The sequence below is a fragment of the Sphaeroforma arctica genome (genome assembly GCF_001186125.1).
Source record: "Sphaeroforma arctica JP610 unplaced genomic scaffold supercont1.258, whole genome shotgun sequence".
NCBI classification, from domain to species: Eukaryota; class Ichthyosporea; order Ichthyophonida; genus Sphaeroforma; species Sphaeroforma arctica.
The window spans coordinates 43,196-58,794 of record NW_014040300.1 but is presented as its reverse complement, the minus strand read 5'-3'; the positions used below and the strand labels follow the sequence as shown (position 1 = coordinate 58,794).

General features: G+C 42.0%; 3 protein-coding genes across 3 annotated transcripts; 2 read left to right on the top strand and 1 right to left on the bottom strand.

Annotated features, from left to right (window-relative positions):
- The first annotated feature begins 952 nt into the window (after positions 1 to 952).
- On the top strand, positions 953 to 5,638 carry SARC_04538 (hypothetical protein). Its single transcript, XM_014301640.1, has 6 exons — positions 953 to 1,205; positions 2,009 to 2,205; positions 3,096 to 3,287; positions 3,812 to 4,013; positions 4,592 to 4,869; positions 5,209 to 5,638. Exons 1-6 carry the CDS (start codon positions 1,010 to 1,012, stop codon positions 5,506 to 5,508), a joined length of 1,365 nt encoding a protein of 454 aa, XP_014157115.1. The 5' UTR covers positions 953 to 1,009; the 3' UTR covers positions 5,509 to 5,638.
- A 203-nt stretch (positions 5,639 to 5,841) lies between these two features.
- On the bottom strand, positions 5,842 to 10,224 carry SARC_04537 (hypothetical protein). Its single transcript, XM_014301639.1, has 8 exons — positions 9,822 to 10,224; positions 8,918 to 9,041; positions 8,542 to 8,666; positions 8,120 to 8,258; positions 7,619 to 7,899; positions 6,977 to 7,131; positions 6,419 to 6,533; positions 5,842 to 6,198 (listed from the first exon to the last, which is right to left on the bottom strand). Exons 1-8 carry the CDS (start codon positions 10,053 to 10,055, stop codon positions 6,142 to 6,144), a joined length of 1,230 nt encoding a protein of 409 aa, XP_014157114.1. The 5' UTR covers positions 10,056 to 10,224; the 3' UTR covers positions 5,842 to 6,141.
- A 315-nt stretch (positions 10,225 to 10,539) lies between these two features.
- SARC_04536 (hypothetical protein) lies at positions 10,540 to 15,290 on the top strand. Its single transcript, XM_014301638.1, has 10 exons — positions 10,540 to 10,761; positions 11,539 to 11,619; positions 11,764 to 11,978; positions 12,444 to 12,519; positions 12,961 to 13,130; positions 13,332 to 13,411; positions 13,681 to 13,822; positions 14,108 to 14,200; positions 14,472 to 14,593; positions 14,865 to 15,290. The coding sequence occupies exons 1-10, from the start codon at positions 10,650 to 10,652 to the stop codon at positions 14,965 to 14,967; spliced, it is 1,194 nt and encodes a 397-aa protein (XP_014157113.1). The 5' UTR covers positions 10,540 to 10,649; the 3' UTR covers positions 14,968 to 15,290.
- The last annotated feature ends 309 nt before the right edge of the window (positions 15,291 to 15,599 follow it).

The window sequence follows — 15,599 nt, the reverse complement described above, 5'->3', positions numbered from 1 at the left end:
GAGAGAGAGAGAGAGAGAGAGAGCGTGTGTGAGAGAGGGAGGCATATATATATGCATCTCTTCCAAAGCAACAGAATTTTCATAACGTTAACACCAAAATATTTTAATATGCACAAATTGACTCGAGTATTTCGTTTCATATAGAGATATGTCAGACTCCCTTTACACACCAAACAATATACTTGTCTCGGACCTGATATTGAACTGACATACATCATGAGGTATGCGGATATTCTCAAAGATTTCACAGCATATCGCTAGAACTATACATACGAATGTGTATCTGATTTATTATATCTGTTTCATTGAGACTTTATGTTTGATTGAGTAAAAACTATGTTTGGGTTTGAGTATAAAACACTATGTTTGGTTTGAGTAAACACTTTGTTTGCTCGATTTGACACATAATTGGGAACGCAAATAGGTTGGTAGTCTGGTAGATTCAGAATTGATATATGGCTCACGCGACTGCGAGCGAATGGATATATGCATATGTTGTTGATGTTGTTGGGAAAGAATACAAACATACAAAATCGGGGAAATAGGTCCAGGGACTCCAGGCTGGGAGACTCCAGACCGCTCCCACCAACCCAGCCCCCCTGTGAGAGTATGTGTCACTTTATTTATATTATGTAGTCTCATATCAGAAATTTAGAGCGAATGAGATAGGCTCATCGTTTCAACTTGTGAATAAATATTAACTGAATAAATTTTATAGGCCCCTACAGTATATAGGACAGAAACGGTTTATTCAAATCGAATAGATTTGAATGAATACACTTTGCTCTACCCTTTCAGATATGTGCGAATTTTTTGATTCACAAAAACAAACATCGCTTCAGATTGAACCCAAAATAATATCAGGGGCTATCACCGCAATCCGGCAGCGCTCAAATATCGTTTTCTTTGAGCGTATATTAACTTTACACTTGCCGCATCCACTTCCAGACTTTTCCGTTTCCAATACAGCAATCCACTTGTGAGCCACAATCAAAAGCATTTCTCCATCATGTCCCGTTTTGTCCGTGCTTCCAAATTCCGTCATGTATTCGGTGAGGGCACCAAGAAGGAGAGCTGTTTCGACGGGATTCCAATCACCAAATCCGCACACGATTCAATGTTCATTGACGTGAACGACAAGTTTGTTGCCATCTGCCTGCAGTCGGGTGGTGGAGCCTTTGCCGTACTTAAGCATGATCAAGTTGGTAAGTTTTCATTGTAGTTGTATATCAACCCACTTCAGCTGATACTATCATAGTACTGTCAAGAGTGTGTTTTGGGATATGTTATACGCTCTCTGGCGACAGTGTGTTTTGGGATATGTCGAACGCGCTCAAGTATCAGCTTTTGGTTATGTGTGGACTTTATAAGGTATTCAAATTTGATCTACCACGGTCAAAAGTATGTGCACTCGTATATATATTTCCTACACATAGAGTAGAACGTATAGTGATGTGAAAGCCCTTTATTGTTCTAAAGAGACTCAGTTTAACAAAGTATGCATACTTCACTAGCGAGTTACTCGAAATAAATTTGAGTACTTCATTTAGTCGGCCGCTTTCTGCCCCACTGTGTACTGCGTCGACAACCACTACGAATCACACTGAACTACACAGATAACTCAGATACACGCCAATGAAACATTTCTACCGGTAATCGGTTTGTTTATTGTGGTGAACACGGTTGCAAAAGCATATTCCTGGGTCTGTAATAATTGCTTTCAATGTGCTAGAAATGGTTTAGTACGCACTGAATGGAATGCCCGGTCAAACATGGTTGAGGCATATACTGAAAAACACAGTGAAACACAGTATTAGATATCACAGGATCGCAAAAATCGGTGGACGATTGGTTTCTGTGATATAGTATATGGATATGTGGTGGCCTTGCACTATCCTGTCTTCTATATAGCCAACTATCTAGCACGTTGGATATTCCTGCAGTGCAGATGTCACTTCTTTTCACAATACTTATTTTGTGACTCACTTTCACGTCTAAAAATTGATAGGGCGTCTGGATATGAACCACCCCAAGGTTTCAGGCCACAAGGCACCTGTTCTGGATGTGCAATGGAATCCTTTCAACGCAAACATGGTGGCTTCTGCTTCCGAAGATTGCACTGTGAAGGTTTGGCTAATCCCTGAGGAAGGAATCACAGAGAATACAGATACCCCTGCTGTTACGCTCGAGGGTCATCAGAAGAAGGTAAGTAGATCGCAGATTATATCTATGATCTAAATTGCATACTTAAGCTATCCCGATGGGTGTCTGGTTATGTATAAGTTGCTACACACATACGTGATATCATGCACGAATTGTGTCATTATAGCTGTACTTGGCTGTTCCGCGATATGTTTGGGTATCCTGCTGGCTACCATACGGCTTTCAGAGGTACGAGGCACTCTGCATATGTATGTGAGTGTCTATTGTTGCCTGCCGACTCGAATGCGAACGAAATTCTCAATGAGATGTTCAGTTTTAACTAGAGTTCTAGAAACACTGTCTGGCATGGATGTCATGTCCTGATCTTCCTATTGGGATCACAAGTATGTACTCTTGGTCTGCGTGTTCGTATATCCATAGATATACGTCTTTTTTTTAAATATTTCTGTTTACATGCGCTTATTGAGTACACATTGATTAGCAACGGCGTTAGTTTGAATAAACGATGTGTCTTGGGTGCGGCATCGTGCTTGCTGTCAGCACCGTACATACGTACAGATTCGATTGTGGGCTGGTAGTAGTGTCTCTAGCTTAAGCATACGTCCTGGCGGCCTGGTTGTCCGCATGAGAGTACTAAAATGTGTGTTCTGTGCTCCCTCTGTGTACACTGGTGCTGTATGTGCACACGTTCTTACTAGTGTGATCTCCGACTACATTCGCTATACGTGCACATCAAGTCACCTAAACCAGAAACCCGATTGCTCCATCCTTGTAATCGGTATTTGCCGAATGCTTCATCTTTAGTATATTTCTGTATTATATATAGCATGCCTATAGCATGCCTTCATTTGCAGCAGACCCAATCAAGAAGCTCTGCTTTCAACTGTTTACTCATGTGCTGTATTCTGACTGCTGTCACTGCTAATTGGTAGGTTGGACACGTTATGTGGCACCCCACCGCTGCCGACATTCTCTTCTCGTCGTCGGCAGATAACTCTATCAAGGTCTGGAACGTAGCCACTGGAGAGTGTGTAAACACTTTCGAATGCCACCCCAACACTGTATTTCAGATGTCATTCAATTGGGATGGAAGCAGGATGGTCACCACTTGCAAGGACAAGAAGGTATAAATATGTTTTTTTGGTGCCATACACGAGAAATAGAGAACATTCCTGTACTGTTTGCATTGATTTAAACTGATTCTGAAGATGTTTATTTATTTAAACTGTGTACTGCTCCCGTGTCTAAAATGCGTATACCATAGATTATCGAATTTGCATATACATTCATTAGCATGGTTCGGGTGTTACCCGTATGTATCGTACATTTCAGATATTCCATGTTATGCACGCATTGTTGCTGGCAAGTACTTTGCTTGGTTGAATCCTATTTCAGTGTGCAACTCTTGGATACGAGATAGAAAGTAGCATCGGCTATTGTGTAGATGGTGCCTATATAGATTTATTTTCGTTCACATACTCGTTAACACGGGGTACTCTCGCAAGTTAGCAATAAGTTGAATGAAGTCAAGCAATGTGAGCTTCTGTTTCATATATGCCTATTTGTGGGGAGTTGAATTAAGTGTCAAATAAGGAGTATTGTTATGCCAACTTCGGGGCACTTACAAAATCATAATGCTCCACAACAGGTACGAATCATCGATACCCACTCTGGAGAGGTCCTACACGAGGCTGACGGCCACCCTGGAGCCAAGGCGTCGCGGTGCGCCTGGTTGGGTAAGGAGGACAAGGTACTGACCACTGGTTTCTCCAAGTACAGTGACCGTCAGTACAAGCTCTTTAACGGTGACCTCAGTATAATCAAAGAGGAGAACATCGACACATCCTCAGGTACGTGTATGTTGGAACGTGAGGCTTGGTGTCGGTGCTAGAGTTTTGCATACATTTGTCTATGAGTGCTAAGTGTAAGCTGTCGCACGCGTCAAGTGTACGTAATAGATACGACCTGTATCAGTATGCAAATATGTAGAGGCTTATATAGTGCGCCTTAATGTTAGAATACGTCAGAGGCATGGCGTTGGTGCCAGTGTGTTGCATACATTTGCTTACGAGTGTCAAGTGTAAGCCGTCCCATGCGTCAAGTGATCGGATCTGTATCAGTATACAAATATGCCAAGGCTTATATAGTGCGCCATAATTTTAGAATACGTCACTCGATTATTGTGGACTCATTCTGAATGGGAGAACCTGCTGTGCACAATCTCGTCAACCTTTACACTTGTGTGTTTTGCATAGACCCTAAAAAATGAATCAGCCGATTTTGTTTCGGCCATGATATCGTACAAGTGCGGAGACGATCTAGGGCACACGTGACCTCAAACTGGTAGTTCCGCAGGGTTTTTTTCTAGTTCTAGGGGTTTTTTTTTCAAAGACTGACTTTGTGTTTGGGTTCCAAACTCTGTGTGCAGGTGTAATTATTCCAGTATACGATGCCGACCTAAACATCCTATATTTGGGTGGTAAGGGTGATGGAAACATCGACTACTACGAGATCAACGAGACTAAGCCTTTCGTACACAAGCTATCTAGCTACACCTCATCCGAACCTCAAAAAGGTTTCGGATTCCTGCCCAAGCGTGCATGTGCTATCAACAAACACGAAATTGCACGATTCTACAAAATGACCTCAAAGAACCTTGTAGAGCCAATCTCAATGATTGTACCACGAAAAAGCGACCAGTTCCAGGTATGTCTTGCAGGACCCTTTTGCTTTTGGACTGCTATGCAGTGTGACGTGCGCTCTCCAGGATTGTTTCGGGGTTGACGATGGTGTCTTGGTGAATAATCACGATCTGATAATTCATTGTGGATTTCAAAACCGAGGTGTGCGGCATGTGTACCGGTTATTCAAATGTACATTGCGGCATCTTTACGTCTTTACTTCGAAGGTGTAGCGCACCAGTGATGCCTCAGTGCATCGCTTCGTTAATATGTTGGGGATACACGTGGCCAACTCATGAAGAGAATACTTATACAGCATATTCACCCTACTCACACACTATTGACTCCACCTCACTCTCGATAGGATGATCTCTATCCCGATACAAAGGGAGACACCTCTGCCATCACTGCCGAGGATTGGATTGCTGGAGGTAACGCAGACCCCATTCTCATCAGCCTGAAGGATGGCTTCACCCCAGCTACAAAAGAGTTCGTAGCGCCAGTTATTGCGCCCAAGCAAGAGGAGTCTAATGACTCTACGAGTAAAATAGACTACGAGGCCGAGTTCAAGCGTGTGGAAGCCGAGAATAAGGCATTACTGGAAAAGGTCAAGGAATTAGAGGAGCAACTTAAAAACCAGACTGTCTCCGCTGGTTCTAACTAAGTCACGAGTCTGCTAGGCTTTGGGTACCAGCGACTTGCTAATGTTCGTTGGGAGAGTCAGAGGGCGAATCAGTTGGCTATCATTGTTTGATAGACAAACTGTATAACTATTAATAAACAAAAAAAGTCAATTCTGTCTCAAACCCTTACTTCGGTCTCCACTGCGAGCTTTGTGTAGAATACGATATTTGCAATATGCAATAGTAAATAGCATGCATTTCGTGGATAACATATAGCATACGCTTCGTATACAAGAGATAGACTAAGGTGGCCGATATACAATACGATTGAACTATTTCGACCTCCAACTGTGTAGTTGCGAATGTTTTCTTCGCTTAATTTTACACATTTTTTTAATTTAGCGTATTTTAGTAGTATGTAGCATTAATATACAGACCACTTTTCATGTCGGTTCATAGCTACAGGGCATGTTCAGAGGACTTGCACAATATCTGCAGACAACGCATTCTACTTGTCAAGTCTCATACGATTAATGTTTAATATATAGATGCGTAATACATAGAACGGAGTAGTAATCTATTTCCAGAATTGGCAAGTACGTATACAACTCATAGCCGACAACGCATAGCACGCCAGATTTGTCCATTCACACCAGCGGGTTAGCCCTATTGTTTTACTCGTTACCACCGTACAGTTCAAGTAGACCCCAGCTGTCCAGCCAATCCACAGTCTGCCGAATAAAAGATCAACAATAGTATAGTCAGATGCATTCTAATTAGCGTACAAAGGAGTGAGTAAGGCTTGGCGAGTGTGACATGAACTCACTAATTAGGAGGTAGCGGGAGTATGGTCCTGAAGTATGTGTAATCTAGTTTACCCGAACAATATATGGAAGACTCTTAGAGCGAAGCCGGGAAGTTTGAACCATATGCACAGAAAAATATACGTACCTTCTTGTGCTCTTCAGCCGAAAATCCTCTCAAGCCACGCACACGATCTCTAATTCGCCGCCTAGCCTTCTCAGATTCAGAACGGGCCAAGAAGGAAGTCTCTGAACTGTAGCATCTATATAAGGTGTTGGGAAGTTTAAAAACAGTATCCCTTTTTGGTTAGGGTGTTTTATCAAGGAGCATCGATAGAGCTTTTTGTTTGTACATCGCCTATGAGAGGTCGAGATCGTTCATAGGAACGTGTACAAGCTTATGTACCATACCCCTCTCGAAGAGCTACGTGACTAAAAGCAAAACCAATAAGCACCTCTTTGTTTACGAATAGACTCTTATGTCTTTGCGGAAGTTCGCAAATATAAAATCAAAACCGTGCTGATTTTTGCATCTGCTCTGCGGACAAGTAAGTAGAACAATGTATCCTTGATGGACAGAAGCAGACAGAACATGTTGTCAACCAGACATTGCAGACAAACCAGCAATATGCTACTGCCAACGTAAATTCCCATATCTGTACGAACACATCGCTAAATCTGCATAAATCACGTATGACGTGATTACCTCATTGTAAATGATTTCTCGCTCCGACTCAATGCTGCCATGTTAAGTAGTGTCCACTCCCTGAAGGGTCCCTCGGTCATCTCCGTCAGCAGATCGCATGCAAATATGGCATCTTGCGGCTTGGTGAGTGGGCGCCATTCCTCGGGCGGAGGATGCTGTATAGGTGCGTGACAAACAAAAGGAAACTAAGCTAGTGCATCCGTATGTATAGCGAGTTCGATGCAGACGTCAAAGTGCGTACTCTACGATGATGCGAGAAGCTCTCATGGGAGCTTTGGGGCGTATTGGAGTTGAACAAAGATGTATAGTACCGCCGCAGGGTGTATTAGCATCGACATAAAGATACACTGAAGTTTTGGCGGGTCAATAAGAACATCACCGATTCCCAGGCATTCTCACGTGACCCTATGGGGCGAGAAGACTTCTCGTACTAGTGATGCGTTGTCAATAATAACTCGTAGCTGGTTTACCAACGTAGTACTAAATACTTGTATCCTGAGAAAATGTCCCCCTTATTGATATGGAAGTACCGAATTCTCGATTTGATATCACGCTATTTGACAATTCCAGCAGCTACACTTTTACGACACAAATTCGACCGGACAGTACAAATCAACAACTCCACATGGATACTTCTCATACCTGGTAGTTTTCATCACCCCATTCGAGCAGACGGTCTAAACCAGCTTCCTTCAACGCTTTCTTCGGTGCCGGGTCATTGGCAAAGTGTCCCCACATTCCCCCTAACACCACACAGTCTACTGCGCAGGGGTGATGTCCCAGCAGAAAGGGTGTCTGACGCAGTTGCTTGTCCATCATGGCAAAAACGCGTAGAGACTCTTCCCTGCCATCCAGCTGTTGCTGTTTGAACTCTAGACCCGTCGCTCTCATTGCACGCACACCCCATCTACTGATCTTCTTTCCTGAAAGTGAGAACAAAAGAAAATTTTAGGACAATAGCTATAGCCCAGGAACTATAAAACCTGCCATACTAACTACCATCGATTTGCAAGGAACTCATCGCGAACGAGTTGTTATGCAATGCAATAAAAAAAACACAATACTACGAGCTAGGGCAGGCTATGAAACTCACGATGAATTTACACTTGAGCTTCCCTACTCACTGACACAAGGTTAGCGTACCTACAAATCCACGAAATGGCATTTCCCAGAAGGCAGGTAACAGTTCCTTGCCCATTTTCTTTTGATTGTACACTGTGGTCTCTTCATCTGTCCATCGCCAAAGCAACGCATGCCTTGGAAACCATTCATCAAAATATTCCTGAAAAAGTAGCATGAAAACGATGGGCCCGGTTAGAATGAACGTCTCGGTGCCACCTACAGGCAAAGCGAGAGTTTCGCTTGAGATGTGTGATCAATATAAGCGGTATATCCAGTGCGAGGAATTTCTACTCTGTACCACAGAACCGCAAAGGGCTGCTCCTTGATACATACGTTTACATGATAACCACAATAGAGGTCGTCCACAACATCTACATCAATATATACACATGTGATGCACAAGATCAGATATACAAATACATCGAGTGATTTATAATTCATACCTCGAGCACATGAATAACCACTCCATTCATGTTGTTCCCATACATCTGTCGGTCGGGCATTCCCTCCTTTACGAGAATCGTATCCAGGTGATCCATGATCACAGTAGTATCCGCCATGAGCTTGCCTGAGGTACATTTCACAGAGTGAGTGGATTGCTATGAGATTTAATCGGGACAACTACACAGCCGATATCGGATACCTATATATCAATTCCACACACAGCTATTATTTGACAGAATATGCATAGGCGCTCGTAAGCCGTGACAACCCTACAACAACACGAGAATATCTTGATGATAATGAAATAAAAAAAGTAGAAAAAAGTCAAAAGGAAAGCATTTTACAGGAACACAAAATTGATACAGAACATCGTACCTTGGCTTGTTTGCACAACAGGTATGCGGTGGGTGCCAGATTCTTTCTCCAGCCTGTTAGTTTGTCGGAGAGTTTTGGATTTGAACTCGTATTGGAATGGATAGAACTTGAACGCTGCATCTAACTGCAACAGTGGATATATAAAAAGTGTCCAGGATTGTCAGTTGTTTGGAATATCTTCAAACAAGCACTCTGCGGATAAGCAGACAACTGCATAATTGTTGCTTTACTATTGTAGACGTTTCAATTTACACAGTGGCCAATACAAGTTTGCACATACCAATTTTATTTAGACTCTAGGTTCAAACACTTATCTACTAAGAGAATCAGAAAGAAAACTATGCAGCTTTCCCGTAACGAGGAAAATCTACATAGCTTCCAGATTTGATGCGAAAGTAAAAGTCTGGTATAATGCCTCGTGAACAGATGGTGTGCACATCTGATGTATAGACGAGGTTGTATTGCGCCGCGTGGAACTATCAATATCTATCAATAGAATAAGTCAAAAAACTTTTACAGACCGTTTGTGCTGTGTGGTAGATGGCGACCTTCGAATGTTGTTAGTTAAAGCTTGGATGTACTGCTTTTATATATATGAGAGCACACTCAGTACGAGCCTCGCGCTGACTTCAGTCTAGACGAACGGTCAAGCCTACGACAGCATTTAGCGAATGTACAGTAGGTTGTGATTGAGTTATTCAGTCACTGGAGATCCGAGGTGTCCAGTAATTACTATATCGTTATAATTGGAGTACACCCATTCACTAGCGTTCAATCATACGCTCTAAGCCACTCAAAATAAGTATTAATTTAAAGTATTGGACATAAACATCTGCTACGATGAGAGCTCCTTTGACCCTGGACACGATAGGAGCGAGCGTTCATTCTTAATTCTCACGCATACCTTCCGAGTGAAGTAGCTACAGGACATGCCCCAGTTGATGTAGGGTTCTTCTGGGGTGATGTGCTCAGCGTGCGTTTTTGTGCTATACTCACGGGTTCCTTTTATGTATGCTGTGGTATTTGCTGCAGAGTATGAAGGAAAACACACTGCTGCACCTGCTGCTATGCGTACACTCTGCCGAACATGTTGCACTTGGGTCCGGTGAATGATATGAGATAGTCTGAAGACATTCATGGTGAATATATCAGGTCACGTACTAGTACTAAAATCGATATTAGCGTACTCAATACTAATAATAGCTGGACAGCTTGGGATTACTAGAGACTACGTACATATATTTAGATCTATGCATGCACAAAAGTGGTGATAAGAAGACATAAAACCCACATATTTATAAATAAACAGTTGTACATAAATATACTATTATCCTCTGAACTTCCAACGGAAATCCATAGGCTTCTTCTGTGTCCATGATCCAGAGCCTCAGCCCGAGGGCTATCAGAGTATCACTCTATAAAGAGAGTCGATGCGAAATCGCAAAATAATACATAAACAAAGTAATTGCCTACTTTCGTGTTTCATTGCGGTGCTTTTTTTCACTTTCTCCCGATATGGTGTTTCGAGAGTTTTGGCGGGCAGCTGGTCTGCTCCCTTATCTTGATGAGACTTCTACAGTTTGTTGCACACACAACAGTATCAACAGTGGCAACTGGCAACAAGCCAATGTATTTATAAACAAGGTTGATCTCTTAAAGGTAACGTACTTCAGTAGTTTACAAGTACACTTTAGGATCTTTTGCAGTATAAAAAAGACACGAACAACCAAGTATGAACACGTGGATCATCGTAGGATGTGTGCTGCTGGCTTTTTTATATCAGCTGTGGCTGAACCACGTGGATTACCAGAACAATGCTCGGATGGTCCAGTACATACCTGTCAGTATGTCGTGTTTGTAATCGAAAATATATACCTTCCAGTATGTTATGTTTGTAATCGAAAATTTGGCCCAACGCAACTTACAAATCACTGTAATTGCAGAAAAAGACATCAGCTGTGTGAAGCTCACATTTATGAGAAACTCTTCAACTGTGTATAGAATTGCCATATATCCGGTCTAAACGCGATCTCCTACCGTTGTGATTGGTCACACTTCATAGGTTGCACTCTTACATGGAATAAACGGACCTTTCATATGTACCAAGACACACAAGAATTCAGTCGTATATTCTAAGTCTACAGCGTTGACATTTGTCATTCACACAATGGTTCAGTCCGTTCTCGTACCCATATAATATACATATATACCGAATTCGACTAGAAATGAGATGCGTCAAATACGAGAGTTTATATCTACGTGCATTCTATGCATGCGATTTATTCTCATCCAGGATTTGCAATCTGCATTGTTCTGCACTCGCGATGGAATATACCTATTGTTGTCTCACAACTTGGATGGGTCGTATTCTGGGGTTGATATAGTTTCGATAAGCACATACGACGACAGGTATAGTTCACTTGTATAGTACAGCAGATACACGATATTTCACCTTTCCCACATCTCCATAACAGCCTTTGTTGGTTAAGTTGTTGCTGTCATTTAATCCTTGTGATCTGTGGATAGGTATGACACGAATGATGGATTAACATTAAACGCTACAGCGTGGGTGAACCGGCTTGCAGCGTGCCTACTTTTCATTTTAACCGATTTTTTTTTAGATGCGATCCAAGAGTCTGATTTGCAGCAGTCGTACTATGCTGTTGCTACCGCTGAAGCGACACACGGAATCGGGGCTAATGGTATTTTGTATCCACATAAGTGAATACTCCTTGCGTTTGCACGATTATATTACTGAACAATAGAAGTCAGAACCTGGTCAACCTGGTTCATCCTGACATTCTATTTTGTATACTCAACGTTAGCACTCGCGCACAATTAATCAGGTAACGTTATATCGGAGGATGCAAGGCGAGACCTTGATAAAGCTGATGCGTACAATGTAGAGGCTGCTTCTAGTCGTAAGAAGACTCTGCGCTTCCTCACATATAATATCTTCATACGACCGCCGGGAATACAATCTGCGGGAACTGACTACAAGGATTTGCGCTTGCAACTCCTACCCTCAGTTCTTGCCGAGTATGATGTTATTTGTTTGCAGGTGTGTGTGCGGAGTTATTAGTTCAGAAACGCATGTTCATGCGACGATGATTGTCACGCGCCAATCAGTTTCTTGCAACACATTATGTTACATCCATTGCATTGCTTTCAAGATACGATTGAGAATTGGCTTGATTGTAGAATTTGAAAAATCAAGCAATACGAGATGAAGGATGTCTGTTTACAGGCAGCTAAACACGAACTCATGCGCGTACAGTTGTCTGCAGCGCTTTGTGTCGTTTTCTGATTAAGCCAAATTCTAATAGGGCTCTATCTCTATGCATAACTGCTGAATTCTATTTGATATCCACCTAAATGAAACAGGTGCACTAGACACTATAGTACGTCATCAGAAGATATAGGACTGAAGTATATCATGACTCACTCTTCAGTGATTCTATGATCACTAACCATACCCTGTGCCTTCCATGGATTACTTTTGCCGTCTCGTATATGCTCACGGTAGGAGTTGTTCGGGACAGGCTCCGATCGACGAAACAGGCTTTTGAGTGATTTAGCGAAGCATGGTCTTGGCTACTCTGGTAAGTATTGCTTTAGCACAATGTCAGCATTCAATAATGTGCTTTATTGCATATACATGTTGTACATACTTGAACCTCCCGAAATTCCTCTCGCATATGTATTATGCCAAAGTCTGAATTCATAATAGTGCTGCGCGTAGATGTTTTTTCAATTTTTCTGTGACATTCTACAAGCATCGTAGGCGGTGTAATATTTGAAGGTTTATACGATGCTTCTGTACACCGAAGATTCATTTTTTTGTCACTATGTCGCACGCGATATGACCGGGAGACGTCACGTGGATGATGATATATATACATTACAGAGGTAGAATAATATCGTGTACACCACCAAATTTCGCCCGATACATGCATTCCGTGCACGAAAAAAATTGCAAAACATTCAGGTATACAATCCTCCAATTTTCTCAAGCTTTGTACATCATTTTGGAACATTCACAGTCTTCCTTCCCTACCAACTGGGGTATTTTCCACCGAAACTCATTGACGGAGGGGTGACGATAGTATCCCGATATCCGATAGAGTTCTCTGACTTCTTCGTGTACAGTGATGCATACTTATTCACGGCGGATGTGTGGACATCCAAAGGCATCCTTCTTGCACGTGTACAGGTATTTTGTATATACAACTATAAGGTAAATATACATTAGATAGTTGCTGAACTTGTAATGTTCTGGCTATGCACTGGATGTGGTATGAGTTAATTTTACGATAGCATGGTCTGATTTTCTTAGTAGTAGGTTGCGCCATGATTATTCCGGTATACATTATACCTTCAATAACTGAAACAATTTTTTTTTGTGGTGTCAAAGGTACCGCAAGCTGACGGAAATCCCTTGTCGGTGGACGTGTATAGCACACACATGCAGGCGCATGACGCAGAAGACGACAGGTATGCTACAAATTTTGTGCTATATTCTACGTCCCTTTAGGCATTATCAGTTTGCCACGAAACTGTTATATCTAGCAACACTCTGCAATTTTCGTGAACCTTCCTGATGATTTCTTCGACAGTATCGGACGCCTACGTAAGGGATGGCTCCACCCGGAACCTCACGTTGCGAAATAATCTCCCAGTATAGACAACGTATAAAGTTTGCTTGCGCAGAATGTGACGTTATTGCTATTGATTTTTTTATAAAATTTCTGATTTCCATTCAGGTATACAAGTGTGAGATACAAACAAATTAAGGAGATGCTGGCCTTTGTGAAAAGACACTCGGGTACTGAGAATCATATAGTCATAGCCGGAGACTTTAATGTCAATGGAAGAGTTTCCCGGAGTGATGATCGAGACGGTCCGGTGAGTATTGTGGATGAAGTTTGTTATGTAAACATATTTGTGAACGAATAGTTTTGTCAACGTCACATGGACCCGTCCATGGTGCAAATGATTCTACTCACAGGTTTATAACAAAATTTATAAAAAGATACAGGTAATCGTATATACACGTATACGATTTCAAGTAGACATAAACATAAAGTAGCTGGGAAAGGTCTACACACACATGGCAATAACTGTTGCCCTGGAAGGTCAGTCTCGCGCGCGGTTGTAAACACTGTGTGTTTATCATCCGCCGCTTTGCAGGAATACCTCAGCATGATGAGTCTCTTTGGATCAGACAGCGCTGATGGGCGAGAATGGATCGATGTATTGAGAAGGGCCAATGACGGCCGTCAGGTACGCGCAAATTTGAATATTAGTTTTGTTATCCGTACTCCAGACAAAATTATGTTACAATTATGGCGTGAGTGACATTTTGCGTGTGTACGTTCAGGGATGTGTTTACAATTTTGTCAGACCGACCCTACAAATGTACCTTAAAGGCTGTTTATGGTTGTAGACTGAATCATTTTACACTAACAGTGAGTTGGCGAAATCATTCAATACTAAGACTAGGTTGATGTATTCCTCTTCAATTTATTATGTTAGCTTCAACCTCGTTACTCAGATTATCACCGGAGGAGATGAGTATAATGTGCCAAAATTCGGAGCGTCAAAGCCAAAACCTGTTAGCTGTAGTAAGCGTTTAGATTACATAATGACATCGCAAGGCACCGAAGGGAAATTCAGGTCAGTAAATGTTGTGTGTAAATCAAGATATTGATTCGGACATGTCTACTGTAGTTCTGAATCATCGTTTGCCACTCGTGAACCGATGCAGGATAGTTTGGCACAAGTATAAGATCGACTTGTCTTTCTTTTGTGGTATATGCGATGCGCAACTGCTTGCTACCTGATACGTTTCTGGGCATCGGTCGCGTACGGTACAGTGTACTATATTCGATATTGTTTCGTCAAATTCATATACCATTCCCTTTCTCCCCATTATTACGGGACTCAGTGCCGTGAACATCGCGGTCCAACCGTTTGAATATAACGATCGAGATGATATCAGCCGCCTGTCAGATCATTTGGCACTCAGTGCCAAACTGCAGTGGGATTGATTGTATATCCTCAACTCGTGTTAAATTTGAGGTCTTTTGTATATATAGCTCGCTACTGGCACAACTAGATTCGATATGTTTGCTAGTGTGTCAGAATCGAAGTGCAAGAATAGTTTTTGAATATAATGGTGTGAATTGGCGCGTCATTCTATTGTGCAAGTTTTGCTCCCTCAGTGCTCCCTCAGTAGATAATTTTTTCTTCTTCATAGTAATTCATCTCATTACCGAATGCAAGTAGACATACTATATAGGTTACCAATCTTTCGAGGGCAAAATAGTATATTCAATTTTGTATGTTACTGAAGTTGCGGACTACATACCAGATTACCAAGAAATTATTCAGGATTGAAGGAGCAGTCCAGCACATCTGACACCACATATGGACAGTGTGCCCTCATAATCGTATTCATGACTGTTATTTTGGCTCACCTAGATATACCCCGTAACTTCAGAGAGGCTCAGATACTGTATAAGAAAATATCACACAGGGCCTGAAGAATGCTTGTGACCGCACATAACCCACTAGAGAAGAAATAAAAATAATATGCCTGATCGGACTATTGCCCGAAGGACGACCGCATATGTACACATTTCTATATATCCCAGCGGATTTTCGCCTTAAGTTTTATAAA